Here is a 25314-nt window from a genome sequence, read left to right on the forward strand (position 1 = left end):
TTAATAGTTGATGACATAACGGATTAAATTATAGATGTGTTAAATTGATTTTTTTATTTTGTTTGAGGATCAAATTGGTTTTTAAAGAGTTCATATGCTTATTTATTTTAAAAAAATCTATATTTAATTTAAAGTTTTAAATATAAAGATATTTAAAAAATAAATATTAAAAAATTATTATAAGAATTTAAACATATACTAAAAGTACTATTGAAAATTAAAAAAATTAAATATAAATTATAAAATATTGAAAAATCAAAACCATTTTTTAAAACATATATTGTACATAATATATTCATCTAACTATGATCGTATCATCGACGTACTTACTAAAAGTATTCTAACAGGTTTGTTGAGACTTAAAAATTTTATATTTAAATATAATTAGGAAACACCGTAAATTACTCGCATCAATCTATAAATTTAATCATATTTCAAACAACTTTTAAATGTCACTTTTATTTAATAGTTTATTAGACGATGTGCGGATTTATTAATAGTTGTTAGAATTGTTCGACGTATAAGTAAATGTGTGTATTGATAGAAAAAAATTATTATTTTTTGTAACACCCCCAACCCGTACCCGACCCGAATACGTGTCTGAGATATCACATTAACTTTTTAAACCAATATTCTTATAAAATAGAACATTTGGACTTATATTAAAAAAATACAATGATATACTGTTGAATTATGTTCGTTATAACAAATTTAAGGAAAAAATATTTTTTATGAATAGTAATATACTGTATGAATAGTATCGATATTGTGTAAATAGTATCGTAAACATTAATGAATAGTCCCATGAACAGTGTACCGATGTACTACTACAATACCGTGAACAGTGTACCAATGCAAAAAAAACATCAAATTTAAAATGTGTATCAATGCACTGCTACAGTAATTTCAGTCAAACATATATAAAACTCATAAAAATTAATCTTTCATCACTATAAAGTTACCATTTACATAAATACGTTTAAAACATTCCAAAACTCGATCAGAGCATACCGAATTCAAATCTTTATTTACATGCCAACCATAATCAGTATTACAAAATACATACTATTCAATTTTTTTCTGATCTGATCTTTGGGAATGAGAAACTAACCTGTCTTGCTTAACTTTTACCATTCTTCCTCTTCTTGGAGCATACGTGTGAAACAATCACATGCTAAGTTGTTGACTTATTGAGGCATATAAAACATATAATAGAAACCATAGAATATTTCATATAACAAAATGCATACATGTACATATACCATCATTAACAACATCAACATCTATCATTATCATTAACCCATTTATCATATGATCTTGTCCTTATTATTTTTGTATGTCATATAACACATATATAATTTAATATTGCAAACACTTTTGATATATTTTATAGGGCACATGTACATTATTGAGAACTTAAGGTATGTGAGTACATTGAGGTTGTGCACTATTATCTTGTCACTACTGCTCAATCGATGTCCCGAATGACCAGTCCATAGGTCCATAAAAACCTAGGTAATCAGTCCATATGTCCTGAAGAACATAGGTAATCAGTCCATATGTCCCGAAGAACATAGGTAATCAGTCCATATGTCCCGAAGAACATAGGTAATCAGTCCATATGTCCCAAAGAACATAGGTAATCAGTCCATATGTCCCGAAGAATATAGGTAATTAGTCCATATGTCCCAAAGAACATAGGTAACCCTTGACTCTTGGCATGTCAATTATACCCCTAGCTCTCATATCACCTATCATGGACACTATCATTATATTGCATAAATTCATGTAGTCATATCGTTTCTCTTATAATCACGTGTTTCCTCTATTCTGTCACATACCACATGTATGTGTAAACATATATCTCATTTCATAAAACACATGTTATTTGTACATATTCACAAGAATCACATGTGCATGTAATCATGTAGATCGTATCATATAGCTTATATCATTTCTCATAAGTTCATGTAAACACGTATGTCATATCTTGTTCACATATGTTCATATATACATCACATAGAACATAGAATAACATATAAACTTATACATGTATTCATGTACATACTTTCATATAGTCTGCATATCAATGTTATATAACTTGTCTCACAGTTTACCTAATCACTTTTATCACATTAATCATATATTATTTCCATGTATTTACTTAATTCATTTTCATATAACTTGTCACATAGTCATGTATTCTCATATATTAGATTCACGTTCCTATAATCACTTATGTCATTACCACATAGCTTGTATTATAATTTCATATATTCATGTAGTACAATATCACATATCAGATATACATGTAATCATGTAGATCATGTAACATATAATAACATATGACACGCATATACCCATTTTCATATACTCATGCACACATAAGAATTCCATCAATCACAAATCAAATAATATTTTAAGAGTCACTTCTTACCATAGTAACTCTGTCACTGACTCATCGCAAGCCAACGTTTGTTCGATAACATAAGTACAATTAAATTTGCACTCACCTTGACACTTTATACATCCAAATCCACTTCTATGATTTATCTCTTTGGATTGATCCTAACTTTGTAGTCGTTTCAAAACTTGCTTGTGCTCGATATCTACACAATCATACATTTATACATATAAGTATTCCCAATAACATACTCTAGTTTTCATTTCTTAAATTAAAGGAAATATCTATTCAATTTCCCTTTTCAGTGTATTGGTACCCACAATAAGGTATCGGTACATCCCTTCACTGGTGTATCGATACACTGCCTATATATTGGTACACAAATTACATTCGAAAGCTTTCTTTTTAAGAGGGGTATCGATACACTTACTTAGTGTATCGGTACACTAACTATGTGAATGTTACACTTTAATCACCAATCTTTTCAAACTTCCAAAATGTTCATATTTCACATCTAAATGCTCATTTTAATTCCAAAATAACATTTTCCAGCATAGTACATCAACTATTAAACAATTATACAATCATTCACAACTTTCCAAAATTGTCGAATTGGTCTCCCAACTTTTCAAAAATTATAGAATAGTCCCCAAATTTTCTAAAGCTTGTAGAATACTTCCTACATCATTTCCAGACCTTATATAATTTTTCCATAGTTTTTCTCACTCAAATTCATTATGTTCAAATTTTCAAAGAATAATTTCTAGAAAGATTGAACATGTTTTAACCATAAATCAAACTTGAAAATGAATCTACAACCTCTAAATCATCAAGATTTATCATCAATTTCATAAATCCTATCATGAACATAAACCCTTAGATTTGTGATCTTTGAAATACAACAAGATTAGAAAGAAACATTGGTACCAAATGATATCGTTTTTCGCGTAGATCACTTTCCTATTTTACAGCATAACTCGAATTCCAAAGGAATTGGCTCAAAAATTGAAAACAAAATGTTTTCTTACCTTTGGGAGAGCTCACGTTTGGTGCTGGAGAAGATGAAGAATTGATATGATAATTCTTCATCTTTCTTTATTAATAATAAATATAAAATTCATTAAATATCAAATTACCACTTTACCCTTAAAATCAAAATATCTATACTAATTTACCCTTAATGAACTTGATATTTACATTAGTATCAAGCTACAATAACCTTATCATCTTTCAAAGGCATAGATGAACAAAATATTTTCCCACTTTATCATTTTACCCTTAAAATTTTTAAAACTTACAATTCTGTCACTTTAATCCAACAGTCCAAATTAAGCATGGAATTAAATCCTTAAATATTATTTTCCAATATTTAAAAATATGAAAATAATATATTTATTTCCTTATTTTCGAATCCAAATGTAACTTTTCAAAATTACCATTTTGGTCCTTGAACTTTCCAAAGTTTATACTTTAGTCACCAAAATTTACAAAATCGTATAATTTGGTCATCAAACTTAACAAAATCTTATAATTTGGTCACCAACTAAGTCCATTTATAGAAAAATTCTTTTTGGGAAAAATACCACATATGTCTTTAAACTTTTCCCAATTTCCTACTTTGACCGTCAAACTTTCAAAATTTGCATTTTGGTCATTAGTCCTCTTTTTGGGATATTACATTTTTAATAAAAAATTAGTAATTCTTGACTAATATGTTTATATAAGTGTTGATGATATACTATATATTATATGTATATATTATATATAATATATATTTTCAAAAAAAACTTTTTTTTAATAATTTATAAGTTATGATTTTATAGTTTATGCCATATGTTTATTTTTTTTTTAGTTTTTTAAAATTATATATTTATATTTTAGTAATTTATTTTTTTATTTTTAGTATTTATATATATATATATATTAATATTTGAATATTTTTAATTTTTAAATTTGTTTTTTAAATAAATAAGCCGATGAACTTTTAAAAAAATATCAATTTGACCATCGAATAAAATTAAAAAAATCAATTTTATTCATCTATCATGTCATCAGTTACTATAGACCATCACATCAGTATATCAAACTATCATGTCAGCACCGTGAACCGCCACTTAAGCATTGTAACAGTCAACAACGGGTCAAAATGCTATATTAAGTATGTTTTTAAGTCGGAGGGCCATATTAGGCAAAAATATAATTCAAAGACCTCCTTATTTTTTTAAATAATTGGCCTCTGATATCTTTTTTTTCTCAATATATTTTGTTACTTTTATATGATATATATTATATATTACATAGAATCAATTTTATAATATATAATATAAAAAATAAAATATATGTTGAATTGTCGATGTATAAAAGTATAATAACAAAATGACTTAATACAAAAATAAGTGTCTAAGCTATACATCGAAAAATATTTTAGCGTTTAAAGAATTTTTCACTAAACATAGGTGTCTAACGTTTTTTTCGTTACACTTTTAGGTGCCCGATATCAACTGTCGTTAAAAATCAATGTTAAGTGATACATGTCACGCTCTAATAATTTTGGGTTTTTTTATTTAAAATAAAAATAAAAAATATAATTAAAAAATTAGTTTTTTCAAATCTAACAAAAACCCAAAACTTTTAAAAACTTCATCTTAATTAGAGGTGACAAATCGGGCCATTTCGATCGGGTCGGGTAATTTCGGGATAGAATTGCATTCGGTTCGGGTCATATCAGGTTTGGGTTTAGTCGGGTCTATGGAAATTTAGTTCGGGTCAAATTGGGTCGATTAATTTTCGGGTTGGATAAAAATCGGATCAGTTGGTTTTCAGGTCAGGTCAATATCAGATCAGTTAGTTTCGGTTTGGGTTAAGCTTTAGGTTTTTGGGTCAATTAGGGTTGGTTTTGGTTCGGGTTAAGCTTTAGATTTTTGGGCCAATTTGGGTTGGTTTAGGTTCGAATCAATCTTTAGTTTTTTCAAGTTAATTCAAATTGTTTCGGTTTGGGTCAATCGTCGTCACTCTTTGAAATCTTAATCATCGACGTTGCTTTTTATAACTTGTAATTCAAAAAATTTATGTAACTATATACCGTCGCATCCCAAATTTAGAGCTAAAAGTTATAGTTTAAATGAATGGAACTTTAAAATCTAAAATTGAATATCAAATTAGAATATTTGGAAGTATAAAAATAACTTTATAAATCATAATACATTTTAGGATTGATTGTAGTATTAACCCTCAACGATTTTTTACTTTTATTATAACCAATTATCACTTATCATATTTTAAAAAACATATATATATATATATATATATTTATTAATTTAATTTAATTTTTATATTATTATACTAAAAAGTAAAAACACATTACATGTATCAAATTCTCAACCCCAAATTAAAAATTACTAAAGGTGGTGGTTATCTAGTTGTATAATATAAAATGAGAATAATATATATATTATTCTACTATTTATCTAATTACTAAAAATAGATTATAATAATAATATATATTTTTTATTAAGATTCAGTTATCCGGTTAAAATCGGGTCAAAGTTCGGTATGGGTAAATTAAATTCAGGTTGGTTTCGGTTAAACTATAATTTGGGTCGGTTTTAGTTCGGTTCGGTTCGATTTATTTCGGGTTTTGAGTCAATTTTGGGTTATCATATTCGAGTCTGTATTGGGTCTCGATTCAGGTAAATCAATTCTATTAATCGGGTACGAGTCAAATTTGTCAGGTTTAATTTTAATCGGGTACATATCTCTATTTGATTTTTAATAGTCTAAGATGATTAAAATATAATATTTATTCAGAAACTTTTTAATTATTAATAATACACATACACCTAAAGACCCATCAACTTGCACTTAAGATGTATAAAAAGAACAAGGCTCCTTTAATCAGGTCAATTCGTATATTCTTTTATTTATTTTTCAGGGTGAAAATCAAATTGCACATGATATTATATTATTTTAGAAAGAAAATGAAATGTTGTATACTTTTGTTTATTTATAGAGAAAATAACCTCAGTGACCAAAAATGTCTTATAATATACGATTTTAACCAACTTTTTTGGATTTGCCAAAATAACCAACTAAATCGCAATGCGATCGATAATTCGCAACGTGATCTCCGGTATCGCAAATCAGTTTCCAGATTCGCAACGAGATTCTGACTATCGCATTGCAATTTTCCAAATTCGCGTTGCGATTTTCCTAATTCGCAATGCGAATACGTAAATCGCAACGCGAATTTGGAAAATCGCAATGCGAATACGTAAATCGCAATGCGAATACGTAAATCACAATGCGAATCTGACTATCGCAATGCGATTTACATAGCGCCATTCGTATCCAACGCGTATTGTTTTTTCAAATTCCAAACACGAATATATTAATATATCAGAACACTGAACCGTCCACAGTATATCCTGTAATCGCAACTCATAACCTAAAACCCTAAATCACAACTCAGTCTCATCTCCATCTCTCACTCTCTAAGGCGACATCCGTCCCCATCTCCGACGAAATCAGTCCCCATCTCTGACGATATCAGTCTCCATCTCCGGCGAAATCATTCACTATCAGAAATGGAAAATCAACCAAATCAACCACCGATGGTTAGTTTTTTTAATTATTTTTATTTTGAAATTTTTGCATTATTAGGTTTTTCAATTGAAATTGATGATAAGTTTACTGGTGTTTTCAATAATAGATTAACATTTCACTTAGATTGCTTATTATATTCATTCGATTGCTATCAATACTGCTAAACTGTTAGTCTTTAACACTGTGAAGTTAGTATTTGTCTTTGTTTTGTCTTTTGGTTAAAGTAATGCAATCCATTCAAGTTTCTTTCAATTTTAGCATTTGAAACCGAGAATGACAATCGCAATGCGATTCTGTCATTGCGATTTTCATTTCGCGTTGCGATTCTTGCGTTGCAATAGTCAAATTCGCGATGTGATAGTCATTTTCATGTTGCGATTTTCATTTTTGTGTTGCAATTTAAAGTTTCAGAAACTATTTTTCTTCTGCAAATTGAAACTTGAATGATGAACTTCATTACTAATTCACCAAATGTGTTGCAAATTTAAGTTTGAAGAATAAACTACTCTATGTTTATTGTTCATATCTTCACAATGTAGTTTTTGGTATATCTAAATTGGTATGTTTATTATTTTTGCAGAACTTTTATTCGGCTCAATTGACCTTAAGAAATAAAGTAAGTCTGGCCAAAATAATTGCGTCGAAGCTTTCACCTGCACAAAGAAAAATATTAGAGGATACTTGCTTCGGGCCATGGCTGAAAGTACAACATCCGGGTGGAGATGCTATGTTGACCCATATGTTTCTTCAAACCATGACTAGCGATCTACCAGAGACTATACAACGTCTTGATGAAGAGATATGGTTTGATTTTCCACCGGCGTATACGTGTTTTGGGCGGGAGGAGTTTTGCTTAATCACCGGTCTACGCTTCGGACACGATGATGTAGATCGGTACACTAGACATATTACCCGCCTATCATGGTTTTCCCGGGTTTTTCCTGAGCTGTCAACAGAGAAGTCGAATTTACACATGGAAGACTTGACGAGATTATTGAATAAGAAAGATGGTTTTACTCGGATGGATGACGTCGATGTTGTTCGAGTATGCCTTCTAATACTTTTGCAAGCCGGCTTTTTAGGCAGAGAGGCCCGATAACCTATTCCTAATGATCTAATTAAATTGGTAGAGGACCTAAATGCATGGAACCTATTTCCGTGGGGTTCGTATCTATGGAGAGATACATGGAATAAGTTATCGTCTGCCTTTAATAATCGGAAAAGTTTTCGTGGCGATGGTTCCAAATATACTTTGTCAGGCTTTATTTGGGCCTGTAAGGTAATAATTTTTATATAATGTTTCCAAAATTATAATTAATTCTTTAACAATTACTAATGTTTGTTATTATATTGTTTGTAGATTTGGATAGGTATTTCCCGCCATGCAGACATATGCATTAAAAACTTCTAATGATATTCCTAGGCTATTTCCTGGAAGAGAAAACGGTCCTTGCAGCAATGGGAAGATTTACTACCGTATAGTACAATAAATAATGTAAGTTAACACAAATACTACCATATGTTTATAAACAAGTTATTACTAGTACACGTTTAACTTTGTTTGAGCTTTTATATTGTTAGGAGGCCAACACTCCATTACAGAGGCTGACACCCACGGAAGCTGAGCTTGCCACTGATTGGTGGCAAGCTAGTAAGCTTTTTTTTTATGGCATGGATGATGAGCAGCCACCACTTCGAGAGCCATCACCTCACCCAGAGCCATCACCTGATCGACCCGAATATACACCTCCACAACGAGAGTCATCACCTATTCTGTCACATCATCGAGCCTCTTCTCCACCATCACCTCATGATAGGCGACCGACAAAGATGCCACGACGTTTATATCCTTGTTCTCCACCTCTACCTCCACCTCAACGGGATGAGTTAGGGGAGTTACGTAATGAGGTCAATGCCTTGTGTGAAGAGGTTAGTACTTTACGCGATGACAATGGTGCATGGCGTGTTGAGAGATGTCTACTTTACGTGGTGAGGTAGCAGCTCTACGTGAGATTGTAGCATTGTTGCAGAACGAGGTTCATACTCTACGCAACGAAGTAAGTTTAATATTTTTCATATTTAACTTGATGATAAATTTACTCGTAATTTCACTTAGATTGCTTAGTAAATTCATTCGGTTGCTGCCAATACTGTTTAACTGTTTATTCTTTAACCCTGTGATGTTAGTATTTGTTTTTGGTTGTCTTTTGGTTGAAGTAATGCAATCCATTCAAGTTTCAATTTGCAGAAGAAGAATAGTTTACTATCACAATACGAAAATGACTATCTCAACGAGAGAATCACAATGCGAAATGAAAATCGCAACAACAAAATCGTAACGCGAAAATGACTATCGCAATGCGAAAATGACTATCGCAATGCGAATTTGACTATCGCAACGAGAGAATCGCAATGCGAAATAAAAATCGCATTGCGATTCTCTCGTTGCGATAGTCAAATTCGCATTGCGATAGTCAAATTCGCATTGCGATAGTCATTTTCGCGTTGCGATAGTCATTTTCGCGTTGCGATTTTAAGTTTCAAATTCTATTCTTCTTCTGCAAATTGAAACTTGAATGAATTGCATTACTTCAACCAAAAGACAAATACTAACTTCACAGTGTTGAAAATTTAAGTTTCAAGAATAAACTACTACTCTTTATGTTGTCATTGAACCTGCACTAAACCTATATGTTGTCCTTTTAAATGTTTATATAAGTGCTTACTTCTGGAATGTTATCTGATGTATTTTGTGAACAATGATATAACAATGACTTGGGTGAATACCGTGCAAGTTTGAAATATATTTGTCTTTGTTTTCACTGTTTAATATCATGTCTGTTTATTTACTGATTTATGTATTAATTTATTTTTTAGCGGCCCGCTAAGGTGGATGCTCTACGTCGGATTTTTCTTGCAAGACGGAGTTCACGCATCAGACAGCGTGCACATACCTTTACATCTCCGTTCACCCCAATAGTGCGAAGAATCCGTAAGAAAAAGCCCGACTCACCTATCATCGTTCAAGAGGCCTCCCCTATCGTTCAAGAGGCCCCTATCATCCCTCAAAAGTCCCCTCCCACCATTCAAGAGGCCACTGTCATCGTTGAAGTGGTCCCTCCCAACATTCTAGAGCCCGATTCACACGGCGTAATATATCGAATTATTGAGAAGCCCCCTCACGTGTCGGACATGATGGTTGACTGTTGGCTTTCGTATAAGTTACCGGCCAGTACCATTCCGACGGATGAAGTGGAGAGGAAACAACTACCAGAAACAATTCTGGATAATACCCTTTGGGCTAAGACCGCATTTGATTTTTATCTACATGAACGGAGCCAAGGGTGTTACGCTGACATATACAAACTCAACGATGATATACATTTGTTGATTGAACGGTCTTGGTGGGGTGTATTATTAGGGGTTAAAGACAACGGTTATTTCGATGGGGGGTAAGTCTTATATTTCTTCTTATTTCATTTGATTAATTTTTTTTAAAATTTATGTAATTCACTAATATGTCTTTTTTTTGTAAAACAGCATATTGATGCATGGGTGACACGTCTTCTAATTATAAGGAAATTGAAGAAAAATATAAAAAAAACACGATATACAATTATGCCGACGTCTTTTCACGTAGTTCACTTGAAGAATCAACGACATGAATCATATCTGTTGGCTAATGGACAAGCTAAACTTTATCCTGCATGGTGGGAGGTCGATAAGGTTAGTATATTTGTTTAAATATTTTAAAGGTGTTCATAAATAAGTGCGCAATTTGAATTATTACATTTCGATGCAGGTGTTTATCCCTGTTTTGGACCGTACTCATTGACTTCTCGTCGAGCTTCAGCTCCCATCCCTAAAGACAATAGTATATGACAGCATGATAAATTACATATCATTGTCTGATTTGAGAGATATTATTAAGGGATGGAGCTCTCATTTGGCTAAATTCTTGGATACAATTAATTATTGGACTAAGTCTGGAAACAAGAAGCCAAAGAAGTTCAATGTTACAGTTATCAGAGACGAGACCGCGCCACAACAAATGAAGGAAGCAAGAGGGGATTATGGTCCTCTCGTATGCATGTGCTTGGAGCATTTAAAGACAGTAAGTACACAGTTTCTACCTCCCACCGATAGAGATAGAGGTGCAGTAGGCTTGTGGTTTCGGCATTTTATGGCTAGAGCGATATATGCGAGACGCTGCCTACCTGCATCCACGTTATGAAAGTGTCTATAAACAATTTGTAAGTCAAATGCTAGTGTTGTTAAACATATATACTCTTTTTGGTTTGAAAATGTTTGGTTAAGTAGCTAGAATTCAATAATTTGCTGTTTGTAGGTTTTAGATGTGTAGAAAGTGTTGTTGATTCAATGTTTGGTTTCTGCAGGTTAATCTTGAAGTGAGCTGCGTGAAATGGATGTATGGGTGCAAAAGTTGATTCAATAATTGATGAAGAAATAATTCATTATTATTTTTTGATGGTTTAATTGATTTGTAAAAGATGATTTGTAAATGTTGATTTGTTAATTGATGTGTACATAATTATTATTTGTGCTTGTTTATTTGATTGAAATGTAATAGTTGATTTGTTGATTTCAATCTGCATTATGTTGAATGCAAAACAGACTATCGCAATGCGGAAATGATTCATTTTCGCATTGCGATTCACTCGTTGCGATTTTCATTTCGCATTGCGATTCTCTAGTTGCGATAATCATTTCCGCGTTGCGATAGTCAATTCCGCGTTGCAATAGTCATTTCCGTGTTGCGATAGTCATATTCGCGTTGCGATAGTCAAATGAATGTCTAATAAGTGATAACAACTGAACATATCATAACAATGTTCAAACTCAAGTTACTAATACATGCCTAACTGAAAATATTAAAAGTTCACACATAATATACACATAATACAACGTTTGCATTTAAAAATCACCTAAGTTAACAGTCCCAAAAGGTGAAGCCGGTTGTGATTGGGATTTTGATGAGGATCCATATTTTGGTACAGGAAAAAATGATTGTGATGGCACTGGTGATCCACATGTCAACCTTGTATGACCACTTTCCTTGCACCGACTACATGTCGATCTATTCTTTTCTTTACCCTTAGACGGTATACGATCGTGACTTTTTGGTCGGCCAGGTAGCCTTCTGTCCATGGCTGGTGGCAAAACTGTTTGTAAGTCATCTGGTATGTCCCACTCAGAAGGATGTGGAATAGGGTAGACAATCTCGACATAAGTCTGTCGATATACTTCTGTAGTGTAGCAATCCATAGCTTATGCGCTTGAATCATCTTGGTTTAGATGAAGAGAAACTTATATAACATGGCCACACGGATAACCAGATGTTTTCCATTTCATACAACTATACGTCTTTGCATTTAGATCGACAAGCCCATTTAAGTTATTATCCAGTACTTCAAACAAAATGTTTGAACATGGTTCAACTCTCTATGACGTTGACTTCACAACACGTTTCGTTATCTTTTTTTCAGTCCATGGTGTAACACAATGTTCCAATGTTCCTGTAAATTTAAATAAATAATACTTAGTAAAATATATGATAAGTTACGAATTTAAAGAAATAATACATGCATGGTTTCTTTTCTTGTAGTACCACTGTTGAATAGAGGCTCGAAAAAACTCCATTAACATAGTAATGGGTAATTTCCGGGAATGACGACTTAGAGCATTGATTGATTCTGCACTATTAGACGTCATGAAACCATATCTTGCTCCAATTTGATGTACTCTTGACCATATTTCAAACCCGACATCTTCTAGTATTTGAGCACACTGAGGCAAAACACGTCTTAAACAGTTTATATGCTTATTAAAATCCACTTCCCGATAAGCTTTTACAGCCTTTCAGTATGTCCATTTGTGATTTTTTATACCAGTAGACCTTGATTTTAGATTTCTATACAAATGAACACCACAAAGTCCATGAAAAGCATCTGGAAAACACCTTCTAACAGCGTTGTCAATTGAGTTTGCCCTATCGGATATGATTGTCAGATTGCTAATAGGACCTATGCAATCCCTAAGATGCCCCATAAACCATGTCCATGAATAAGAGGTTTCAGATTTGCCAACCCCGTAAGCTATTGGCAGCATCCCATTGTTAGCATCCATGGCTACTGCTAATAAGTTTACTCTAAGGTATCGACCTTTTAAATGTGCTCCGTCAACTATAATAACTGGGCGCACGCAATTAATAAACGAACGAATCTACAAAATCATATACACAAGAAATATAAGCATTTAAATGTGAAATACATGTAACTAACAAAAATGAGTCAACACAATTATATTGATTTACTAACCGCATCACAAATGGCGATAAACAGCAACTCAAAGCGTCCATCTCTATCTGTTTTGATATGAGTTATCGACCCAGGATTTTTCAGCTTTAAATTGTGACAATAAGCCGACAGTTGGGCAAACGATGCTTCTGGCGATCCCCTCAACAATTCCAATGCATAACATTTGGCTCTCTAAGCTTGAGAATATGAGATACTAATCTTGAACCGAGCATTCATGTCAGACATAATTTCATGTCCCTGATATACCCTGCCATTCAAAAACATTAACTCAGCCAGAAAACCACCCAACACCTTTTTGTTTGCCTGTCTATGGTGAGGAAAAACTTGGGTTCTTGAACATGTATGTTTATCAATAAAAGTCCTAACTTGAAACATTTCGCAATATTTTATCCTCTTTGCAATCATACGCCACGTACAGTTTTTGTCAATCATACACATTGTTTCGAAACGATCTTTGCTTGATTTGTTAACTTTTAGTTGATAGCCATCTTCCATACATTTCGTATACAAAGCTATCTTCAAGTCTTCATTTGTATCAAAACAATCATCTTTCTTGATACGAATAATTTTTGTGTAACAATCAACTGCTATCTTTACCAACTCTTCTTCCGGTATCTGAAGTAATTCTGGTATATTCCAGTATCTCCCGTGGCATTTTCTTCGGGGACTTTTCTTTGGGGATTTCTTCTTCTTCTTCTTCTTAAATATAATTACAGAATGGATGTTACATGTTCATTTACAGTCGTAACTTCCTCCTCATTATCATCAACAACATCTTCCTCGGCAACGACTGTTTCATCATCAAAATTCGGGTATTGACCAATATCAAAATCATTACACGCAGGGTCTATTTATTCTTCTGAAAAATCATCAAAATCCGAGTATTGACCAAGATCAAAGTCCGGGTATTGACCAAGATCAAATTTCGAATACTGACTAGTACTCACAATTTTTTCTATTTGCTCATCATCGTCTAACTGGTCAATACGAAAACCGAAATTTGGTGCTGAAAGTTGATTGGGATTTGGATTAGGGAAAGGTTGTGGGTTTTGAGATTCTGTTTGGTATTGGAAATGTGGTGAAACAATATTTGTTTGGTGATGAAATTGTGGTAGAACCATTAAATTTTGAGCACCATAAACTGGGGTTGAAAAACTTAGTTGATTACTACCCGCTACTGACCCAACTTCACTACTTCTAGGTTCAACAACATACAATGTAACATCATCACTTGAAACACTAATGTAAGCAATGAATCGTTCAACATCTTCATTGTCGGTTAACAAATAAACTTTACCATTTCTCTGATAAGATAGCCTAAATCCACATAGGGGTTCTAAATTCAATTTATTTGCAACACGTAACATTAGAGTTTCATAAGTTAACTTTTTTAATGACAATTTTAGTTGAAGATTCATGGGTAAAGGCATATATTGTAAAACACCATGAACATTCTTCCATAATCCTCCAAAACACAAATCTATCCAAACATGATCAACATTAGATGATTTCATTATTGTAAATTAATTTACTAAACAAACGAGCTGCGAAACTAAAACCTGTTGTCGGATGGGGAAGGATGTCGTTGGATATAGGAACGGATATCGCCAGAGAGAGTGATAGATGGAGATGAAATGAGTTGCGATTTATGGATTTAGGTTATGAGTTGCTGCTGTTGCGTAGTTATATACCCAAAATATTTGTGTTGTGAAACTAAAACCTGTTGCGAATTCAGAAATCGAGTTGCGAATTTGAAATTCAGTATTGCGATAGTCAGAATCTCGTTGCGATAGTCAGATTCGCATTGCAATTTACATATTCGCATTGCGATTTACGTATTCGCATTGCGATTTACGTATTCGCATTGCGATTTACGTAATCGCATTGCGATTTACGTAATCGCATTACGATTTTCCAAATTCGCGTTGCGATTTACGTATTCGCATTGCGAATTAGGAAAATCGCAACACGAATTTGGAAAATCGCAATGCGATAGTCAGAATCGTGTTGCGAATATGGAAACTGATTTGTGATACCGGAGATCGCGTTGCGAATTATCGATCGTATTGCGATTTAGTTGGTCATTTTGGCAAATCCAAAAAAAGTTAGTTAAAATCGTATATTATAAGGCATTTTTGGTCACTGAGGTTATTTTCTCTTATATATATATTGAGTTTAAATTTTAAATTTATCTTAAAATTTAGTTTTTTAAATTTTTTTAAATTTAAACTAAGCACATTAGGTATGATGTCATATTTAGAAATTTTTTAAAGATAAACACATATATAATAATATAATTTTTGATATGATTAAATTTTAAAGTGGATCCCATAGAATTTTAAGGTTGAACACATGTACATTAATTAAGAAAATTTCAATTTTTTTTAAAAGATTCAAATTCAATTTTTTTTAAAGTAGACACGTACATACCCTAATATCAATATAGATCCACCACTAATTACATATATTAAGTAATAACTATATAATAATCAAAGACTTGTACAGTAATTTTACCTAAAACAAACAAATAATATAAACGGATTTGGCTGTTTTGTTAAAGATGAAGTCGAATGAATAAGGGAATCCATTAAAGGGATAACCGCAGCCTCCCCTGAATTTTTATTATTATTCATATTAGATTATTAATCAATGAATTTAGTAAAAAAAAATTAATTCAAAACTTTAAAACTTTAATATTTTAAAATTTTAAATGAAATATTATTTTATCCAATTGTGAAATATTTTTTATACATTTAATTTATATGTAATAATTATTTTTTGGGTAAGCTACATGTTTAGTATCTAAAGTATCACTTTTGTTCCTTTTTAGTACCTAAACTTTTAATTTTTTCAAATCCATACCTAAAGTTTACTTTTTGTTTCATTTTAATACCTGATGTTTACTTTTTGTTTCATTTTAATACCTAAATTTTAAATGCCAGGGTACTAAAATGAAACAAAAAGTAAACTTAGTTTTATTTTTGGAAAAATTGAAAGTTTAGATACTAAAAAGGAATGAAATTGATAGTTTAGATACTAAATTTGTAGTTTACCCTTATGTTTTAATTTTTTTTTTAGCTTTAGTAGTACAGATATACAAGTAAGGCGGCCATGTGCGCGTACGGTACGTCTTTCTCTGCTCCCGAAGGAAGAAGATACTGATTGATTACCGAGCCGGTGGTGTGAGTGGTAGGTAATCTTGCTCCCATTTCCTCTCCTCTTTATTTTATTATCTTCCGTTAGAAATAATCAGCAATAGTATACATTTGCTACCAACAAAACTTTACTTGGCGGTAAGCGATTTTCCGAGAGCAGATTTCAGGTGAAATTTGCATGTCTTTTAGCTTGTTTTCATCCTGTTGTTGATGGATCTGTTTGCTTTGACTTAGCTTCTGTTTTTTTCGCTTGTTTTTGTACGGATTTTTTTTCCTAGTTTGTATTTTCTCGATAGCTGCTTAGATCGTCGATTTTCACGGATCTCGCTGATTTTTTTCATGTTATTGTTGTTATATGTTCTAGGGTTTCTGTTTCTATGTTTTACAGTTTGTTAAGGTATGTCAGGGTTGTTGATGGTAGCAGCTTCTTGTTTTTTTTCTTTGCTTTGACTTTTGTCTGTGTTTTGTTTTCCTCTCAGGAAATTGAAGTTACTCATTGTCTTAGTTTAGTTTTATTGTTGGTGTTTACTTTTGTCTGATACGAGTTTCCTTTTTCTCTTCTTTATCCTGTTGTAGTACCAACATGGTTAGGAAGAAGAGAACTGATGTTACTTCTGCCGGAGGTGAGAGCTCTCAGTCCCGTGACACGCAACGCCCTCTTCAACAAGGAAGAGGTGGAGAGAGAGGATACTCGGGTGGAAGGGGTCCACAGTCTCAGCAAACTGTTAGGGGAGGTTCTGGTGGCCGGGGTCGCGTTATGTCGCAACAGCAGTATGCTGAAGGACCCCAAGAATACCAAGGCAGGGGAAGGGGTGGGCCTCCCCAGGAAGGAGGACGTGGGAGCTATGGCACTGGTGGTCGTGTAGGAGGGCCTTCTCATGGGGGACCATCCCGACCACCTGTTTCCGAGCTGCACCAAGCAACCCAAACTTTCCATGGGCCTGCTTCATTTGAGGCAGGTTCGTCGTCCAGACCACCTGAGCATGGACCATCAACACAGCAGCAGCTTCCCATCCCGGAAGAAGTCGGTCAAGCAATTCAGCCGGTCCCTGCTTCTAGCAAATCAGTGAGGTTTCCTCTTCGGCCTGGAAAGGGTAGCTCTGGCACAAAGTGTATAGTCAAGGCTAATCATTTCTTTGCTGAACTACCAGATAAGGATTTGCACCAGTATGATGTGAGTTCCTTTTCTCTAATGTTTAATTAGCCTTTTCTGCAGGATTTTTATTGTTATTTTCAATGAAAATAGGTTACTATTACACCGGAGATTGCATCACGAGGAGTGAACCGGGCTGTAATGGAGCAGCTGGTAAAATTATACAGAGAATCGTATCTTGGAAAACACCTTCCTGCTTATGATGGCCGAAAGAGCCTTTATACTGCTGGGGCTCTCCCTTTTGTGTCAAAGGAGTTTAAGATCTCCCTTCTTGATGATGATGATGGGTCAGGAATGCAAAGGTTGTTGTTTGCCTTCTTGTTTCCAATATGTTATGTAACTTCTGTTTTCCTTTTTATTTGTTTGTGCTACAAATTAAAAAATTAGATGAAAGTTTTGCATCATTCATGGATTTGAAATGCTAAGTTCTGCTTTCTCAATGATTTAAACAGGTTTTTCAATGCCTAGTAAGTGGCAATTACTATTTAATCTTCCTTGTAATTTTTTTTGGCACAACAAAGAATATAAAAATAAAAAGTTCAAATGAAATGGGGATTCGACTTTTTTATATATATTTTTCTATATATATTATCTCTCTTATTATATTCTTAATGCAGAAAAGAGAGCGATTTTAAAGTTGTGATCAAACTTGCTGCACGGGCTGATCTGCACCATCTTGGACTCTTTCTGCAAGGGAAGCAAGCTGATGCACCTCAGGAAGCTCTTCAGGTTCTCGACATTGTCCTTCGTGAATTACCTACTTCGAGGTATTGCTATTTAGTTTTTCTCTTCCATATATGTTTACCACTTTGCCTCTACTTCCAAATTCGATATATGATACAGTGAGAGACTTGTGGGAATTGATTATAGGTACTGTCCTGTTGGCCGTTCATTTTACTCCCCTAACCTTGGGAGAAGGCAGTCTTTGGGTGAGGGAATAGAAAGTTGGCGTGGTTTCTACCAGAGCATTCGTCCTACACAGATGGGGCTCTCATTGAATATTGGTATTGGCTTATGAGGCTATCATTTTTCATGTCTTGGTCTATTTCTCATGCCTAGGGGTGGTTCACATGTGTGGTTATGCCTGCATTTGATCTGTCTGTTAATTGTACATTGTTTTACGCTAACAATAGTCTTGTGGACAGATATGTCTTCAACTGCTTTTATTGAGCCATTGCCGGTTATTGATTTTGTGACCCAATTGCTAAATCGGGATGTTTCTTCTAGACCATTATCTGATGCTGATCGTGTGAAGGTTAGGATTTATTTAATTTCCGCCTGTTTGGAAATTATGGTTGGCAAGCAGTTTGCCATCCTTGCAGTTTATTATTTTTATTGGTAAAATCAGCTAATTTCGAGACATATATTTTTAAGAAACAAGTATGATTGCTTTTGTCTCAGCAGGTGAAAAGTTTTGCTAGGCATATTTGTGTTCTCTTTCGATTCTTTTAGCTATTGTGTTTCCATCTTGGCTCAACATTTTCCCCTTATATATTTTGTATACAAGCTTTTTTCCTTGGCTTTACTTGTGTAATTGTATTCCTTAAATGTTGATTTTAATCTCTGTATTATATTTTCTTTTAAATAAATAGATCAAAAAGGCGCTTAGAGGAGTCAGGGTGGAAGTTACACACCGTGGAAACATGCGAAGAAAATATCGCATATCTGGTTTAACATCACAGGCAACTAGAGAGCTTACGTAAGTACTACTATTAGTCTGGGATATAATATCTTTTTGAGAAACAAAAAAGCAACAAGTCGTAAATGATATTAGAAGTAACTGTTTACAATTCTGAGGATTTTTCAGACGCAGTCCAAATATTGTAATGCATGTGACGTGAGATTTCCTTGATACATCTTAATGTGCTATGAAATTTCTATAACAGACGTTATTGTTTTATAGTTTTCCTGTTGATGAAAGAGGTACAATGAAATCTGTTGTGGAGTACTTTTATGAAACATATGGTTTCATCATCCAACACACCCAGTGGCCATGCCTACAAGTTGGAAACCAGCAAAGAGCAAATTATTTGCCAATGGAGGTAAAGTAAACTCCAGTCCTTTAAACTGAAGATGTAATTGCTTTATGGATTTGCATGCTAATTTATAGTGATTAACATAGGTATGCAAGATTGTTGAGGGTCAAAGGTACTCCAAGAGATTAAATGAGAGACAGATCACTGCTCTACTGAGGGTCACCTGTCAGCGTCCTCAGGAAAGAGAGAGAGACATTATGCAGGTCTGATATTTTTATCCTATCTTTTGTGTTACTAACATTCTTTTGTTTTTAATCAAGAAAAAATTTCCCATTGCTGGTTTGTTACCGCTGGACTAATTTATTATATTTCCTTTTATAGACTGTACATCAGAATGCTTATCATGAGGATCCTTATGCAAAGGAATTCGGAATTAAAATTAGCGAGAAGCTTGCTTCAGTTGAAGCACGCATTCTACCTCCACCATGGGTAAGTTACTTGTAATCATGTTCAATTTTCTGCATCTTTTGTTTCTTCTTGATTTCGAATTTCTTTTTTGCTTGTAGCTTAAATATCATGATACGGGTAGAGAGAAGAACTGCCTTCCTCAAGTTGGGCAATGGAATATGATGAATAAGGTATCTATTGCTGCCAAACTCTTGTAATACTAGAGCATGCATTGTGTGATGTTGATACTTGAGCGGGATTTCTGTATACCTGTATTTGTGTTCTTTTAGTGTATTTGGTCTTAATCAAAGTAATCTCACAATCGACAAGTGTGTGGATTCAATAAATAATTTGATTATCTAGATAAATGTGACAAGAAAACAAATTATAGTTATTGTAAACTTTAGAACAAAGTGGATCTATCTGCTACCCTACTTTAAGGGAAAAGTGTAGAACTAATGGCCTGACAACGTTTTCTGTTTTCTTTCTTTTTCTTTTAAATTGTGTTCATGAGTTGTGTCGGTGTCATTTGACCTGATACATCAAGCTGGCTTTGGAGCTTTATTATTAGTATAAAGTATTGTCTAAATGGGTTGAATTATGAGTTCTCTGACTTAGAGATGATTCAAAGATGAATATTTAAGGTAGAACAAAAAAAGGAATATTTAAAGGAAGACATTCATCCCCAGAAATGAAGGGTGAATTCGGTCCGAAGAGATGCCCTGAATGTTTGATTTTAATATAGAAAACATTTATATCATTATATATGCATGTGTAACTTTATGTAATAATTTTACTCTATATTTATGTAAAGCAGTTAAGTTGAACTTCAAATGTTAGTTGAAAATAGATCTTTCAATTCTGATCTGAGCTCGAAAAACCCAATCCGACTTACCTAAACTCTATCTAACTTGATTTGATTATAAAGTTGACAATCCGAACTCGATGATCTGAACTCGAAGATGATCTGAACTCAAAATGAACCAAACTTGTAATTATGTTTTTAATAAAAATAAAAAATAACTTAAAATTTTCATTTGTTTTAGTTTTATAACTTGTAATTACTGTTTTGGACTGATAAAATATTCTATTTGCACGTTTGGTTATGTTGCTTTGACTTTTAATTTTTTGAGTAAATGTGTACAACACCCAAGTTCGATCATATTCAGACTTGGATATGGGGATATGAGTAGAGAAAATAAAAAATACCTATGTTGAACACATAATTGCATCCAACATTCATCCCAATCCGAATAAAACAGACATTTGGTATGTATAAATTTACCCTTTTCTTATATTTGTCTTCTGATCTATATGTAAAATACTGCAATGATTAAGATCTATGATGTCTATAATTATTTTGCAATTTTAACAAGTGATTAGTTTAAAAGTATAGAAAATAATCATTAATGTGTATGTTGTAATGATCTGTACACCTCATTATAATAATAAGTTATATTAAATTCAAATAATAGTACTTGTTTGGGTAAAACTGTAAAATAGATGCTTAAGTCTTGAATTAAAAAAAAATTGTTTTTCCTTGAGGTCTTGGGTTCAAGCACTAGGAGGTCTTGGGTTCAAGCACTAGGAATGTCAAATATTGGATTATGTTTGAATGAGAAAATTCCAGTTAAATATGTATTTATTTTTAAATTAAAAGTACAATATCTGTCTTTATTTTTAATATGATTTATTATTTGATTTCTATATTTTGGTTAAATTCTAAATGATCTAACTTGATCAGAAAATTGATTAAATTTAATAAATTGAACCTAAATGATCTTTATTATCGAACTCAGATAATGAGTAACAAACATTAATAACTTGATCTCAAAATGACTTGACCCCCAATGATTTGAATCCAACTTGAGTGTCAAAATTGAATGACTTGAACCTGGAATGACCTGAAATTTAAATGACTTGTCACGAACTTGTTTTTAAAACCTTAAATGATCTAAACCTAATTACCCTGATTCTCTCAATTGATAGTTCTAATTGTAAAGGATGAACTTGGTGACTTCATTTCATATGACTAATTTGATTTTAGGTTGATGAATCAAGGTTGACTTTAGGTTAAGGAGTCATTGATCCCAACTCAGAAGCCTATCATAAAATTTTATATTTGTAATGGCTTTATGAATGTCATGTATTGAGTTGTGTCTTCTAAATTTTTGCTTCTATCTACAATCTATAGTCGTGATCATTTTGAATATTTGATTTTTTTTGTTTCTTCATGTAAATGACTGCTCTGCGCCTATTGACATGTGTTTGAATGAATGATATACTGGCAGGTGCATGAAGTTAATCTTTTCTGCTTGGAATGTTGAACTGAAAATTTTCTTGGAACATTTTTTGATGTCTGACTATGTTGCAGAAAATGGTTAATGGTGGAACAGTAAAGAACTGGATCTGCATAAACTTTTCTCGGCAAGTCCAAGATAGTGTTGCACAAAGGTTTTGTTATGAACTTGCACAAATGTGTTATATCTCTGGCATGGTAAGAGTTGCAATAACATAACATCAATGTCTTTTTGGTCTGAGTTCTTTTGTTGAACAATTTTATTTTGTATAGGTTTTTTTAACATTCAACATTGATATTTGATTATTTGTGTCATTTGTAGGCTTTTACTCCTGAACCAGTGCTTCCTTCAATTACTGCTCGTCCAGAGCAGGTGGAGAAGGTCTTGAAAACCCGATACCATGATGCCATGACTAGAATCCAACCCCAGAACAAAGAGCTTGACCTTCTTATTGTTATTCTCCCGGATAATAATGGCTCTCTATATGGTATAAATTTGTATTTATTTTCTCAAAAAAAAATTCACACAATTATTTAAAATATTCTATTTCTTTGCAGGTGACTTGAAAAGGATTTGTGAGACAGATCTCGGAATTGTTTCTCAATGCTGCTTGACTAAACATGTATTTAAAATGAGTAAACAATATTTGGCTAATGTGGCATTGAAGATTAATGTTAAGGTTGGGGGAAGAAATACGGTTCTTGTTGATGCGATATCACGACGAATACCTCTGGTCAGTGACCGGCCTACTATAATTTTTGGTGCTGATGTTACCCATCCTCATCCTGGGGAGGATTCAAGCCCTTCTATTGCTGCTGTATGTTCTTTATTACTACCTTTTTGCTTTTGGTGCATGCATTTCATGGCCTCTTTAATTTTGGCTTCTTTGAAATTTTATCCGTTAATATAATATCTAATTAAATGTTCAGGTTGTTGCTTCCCAAGATTGGCCAGAGATTACGAAGTATGCTGGTCTGGTTTGTGCTCAAGCTCATCGCCAGGAGCTCATTCAAGATTTATTCAAGACATGGCAGGATCCAGTAAGGGGTACTGTTTCGGGCGGCATGATTAAGTATGGTTTTTTCCATTTGCCTCTCGTCTGAATTCCATTTTGCCTTTGATAGGTTTCAATTGTAGCTTGTCTGAAAACTAACTTTGTTTTCATGGTAATGCAGGGAGCTCCTAATTTCTTTCCGGAGAGCAACTGGACATAAGCCACAGCGCATCATATTCTACAGGCATAGTCAAGCTGCTGTCTGTTTTATTCTCCCCCTCTAGGCTTATGATTTATTTTGTATTTTTCTATTTTCTATATACAGGGATGGTGTTAGTGAAGGCCAGTTTTATCAAGTGTTGTTGTATGAACTTGATGCTATTCGGAAGGTGAGGCTGCTTTGTTGACCTTGTTTGTAGCGCCAAATCTCTGCATTTTATTCACACTTTTTTCAGTTTCTCATTTACTCGTTAACCTCAGGCATGTGCTTCTTTGGAGCCAAATTATCAGCCTCCAGTTACCTTTGTCGTCGTACAAAAGCGACATCATACAAGATTGTTTGCTAACAACCATCATGATCGCAATGCTGTTGACAAGAGTGGGAATATTTTGCCTGGTAATTACTATTCAGTCGTAATTGACAACCATTTCACCTTTGAAACATGATTAATTGTATTCTTGTTGTATGTATGTTGCAGGCACAGTGGTGGACTCCAAAATCTGTCACCCCACGGAGTTTGACTTCTACTTATGCAGCCATGCTGGGATTCAGGTCATATACTATTTGCTTCTTCATTCAATGTTAGAATGTTTTTTCTTTGTTTCTGCTTTGATTGGTTTTTGGTAGATTATTTGGTTGTAGTTTGTGTTTTTAATATTTTATCAATCTCGGTAAACAGGGTACAAGCCGTCCAGCTCATTATCATGTGTTATGGGATGAGAACAAGTTCACAGCTGATGCTTTGCAGTCTCTTACAAACAACCTTTGCTATACGTAAGTTCTTATCTCGGTCTTTAACAAATTCAGTCTTACAAACAACTTTTTCCGTTTGCATCCCTTTATCGTTTCATTTGAGATGAATACCGCCCCATCCAAAATGGGAGGCAGTATTGCAAGTTACTATCTTTACTTAATTTTCATGTATTGCAGATATGCAAGGTGCACAAGATCTGTGTCCATCGGTAAGTTCTTTCGTTTATCTTCAATGTACAAATGGTCTTCCAGTGCTGTGAACTAGTTTCAACCCCAACCCAACCCACCTCACCTCACCCTCTTTTCTGCATTTTTGTGATTAACAACGTAGTTGACTGATAAATGTGCAGTTCCCCCTGCATATTATGCTCATCTTGCTGCATTCCGAGCTCGTTTTTACATGGAACCAGAGACTTCAGATAGCGGATCAATGATGAGTGGTACAGCGGGAGGGCGAGGAGGTATGGGTGGAGGTGCACGAAGCACGAGAGCACCTGCTGCTAGTGCTGCCGTGAGACCCCTGCCCGCCCTCAAGGAAAATGTCAAGCGGGTTATGTTTTATTGTTAAGGGTGCCTATCGGCATAATTTCATGGTATTATTGCTGGTTTGTTGGTGGTTTGTGTGTTGGACTAAACCTATCCTGTGTGAGTACCATTCAGCTTAAGTTATTGTGTTTAGTGTGTTCAACTCGGTTAACCTTGGTTCAAGTATTTGTGTGTTTCTAATGACTTTATGAGACTAAACCTGTAGTTCGGATCCTATAGCGCCCAATATTTCTTTAATGGTCCTTTTAATATTGGGACACTTTAAATCAAAAGTTGATTTATGCTGATTTTATTGTAAAATAGATTTTTTAAAAGAAATATTAAAACCAATCGATAAGATAAAAATGCTTTTTAAATATAATGGTTTTGTATCTTAAAGGTGCTATTTGAGTATTTTGGTCATGGGGATGATGGTAAATTTTTAAT

General features: G+C 33.5%; 1 protein-coding gene across 2 annotated transcripts; it reads left to right on the forward strand.

Moving 5' to 3' along the window:
• Positions 1-17075: 17075 nt before the first annotated feature.
• LOC120135550 (protein argonaute 1-like) lies at positions 17076-24972 on the forward strand. Of its 2 annotated transcripts, XM_039151824.1 has the most exons (22): positions 17076-17139; positions 17194-17673; positions 17746-17954; positions 18270-18419; positions 18523-18656; positions 18798-18907; positions 19245-19351; positions 19556-19694; positions 19775-19891; positions 20010-20117; positions 20195-20266; positions 22450-22572; positions 22697-22862; positions 22933-23192; positions 23305-23447; positions 23551-23613; positions 23695-23758; positions 23850-23985; positions 24068-24141; positions 24269-24363; positions 24520-24551; positions 24693-24970. In XM_039151824.1, exons 1-22 carry the CDS (start codon positions 17083-17085, stop codon positions 24908-24910), a joined length of 3057 nt encoding a protein of 1018 aa, XP_039007755.1. In that variant the 5' UTR covers positions 17076-17082; the 3' UTR covers positions 24911-24970. The 2 variants fall into 2 exon arrangements, with proteins under 2 accessions (XP_039007755.1, XP_039007754.1); XM_039151823.1 differs by having other exon boundaries at positions 17076-17673; positions 24693-24972.
• Positions 24973-25314: the final 342 nt, after the last annotated feature.

The sequence above is a fragment of the Hibiscus syriacus genome, unplaced genomic scaffold (assembly GCF_006381635.1).
Source record: "Hibiscus syriacus cultivar Baekdansim isolate YM2019G1 unplaced genomic scaffold, ASM638163v2 tig00110610_pilon, whole genome shotgun sequence".
Taxonomy (NCBI): Eukaryota; Viridiplantae; Streptophyta; class Magnoliopsida; order Malvales; family Malvaceae; genus Hibiscus; species Hibiscus syriacus.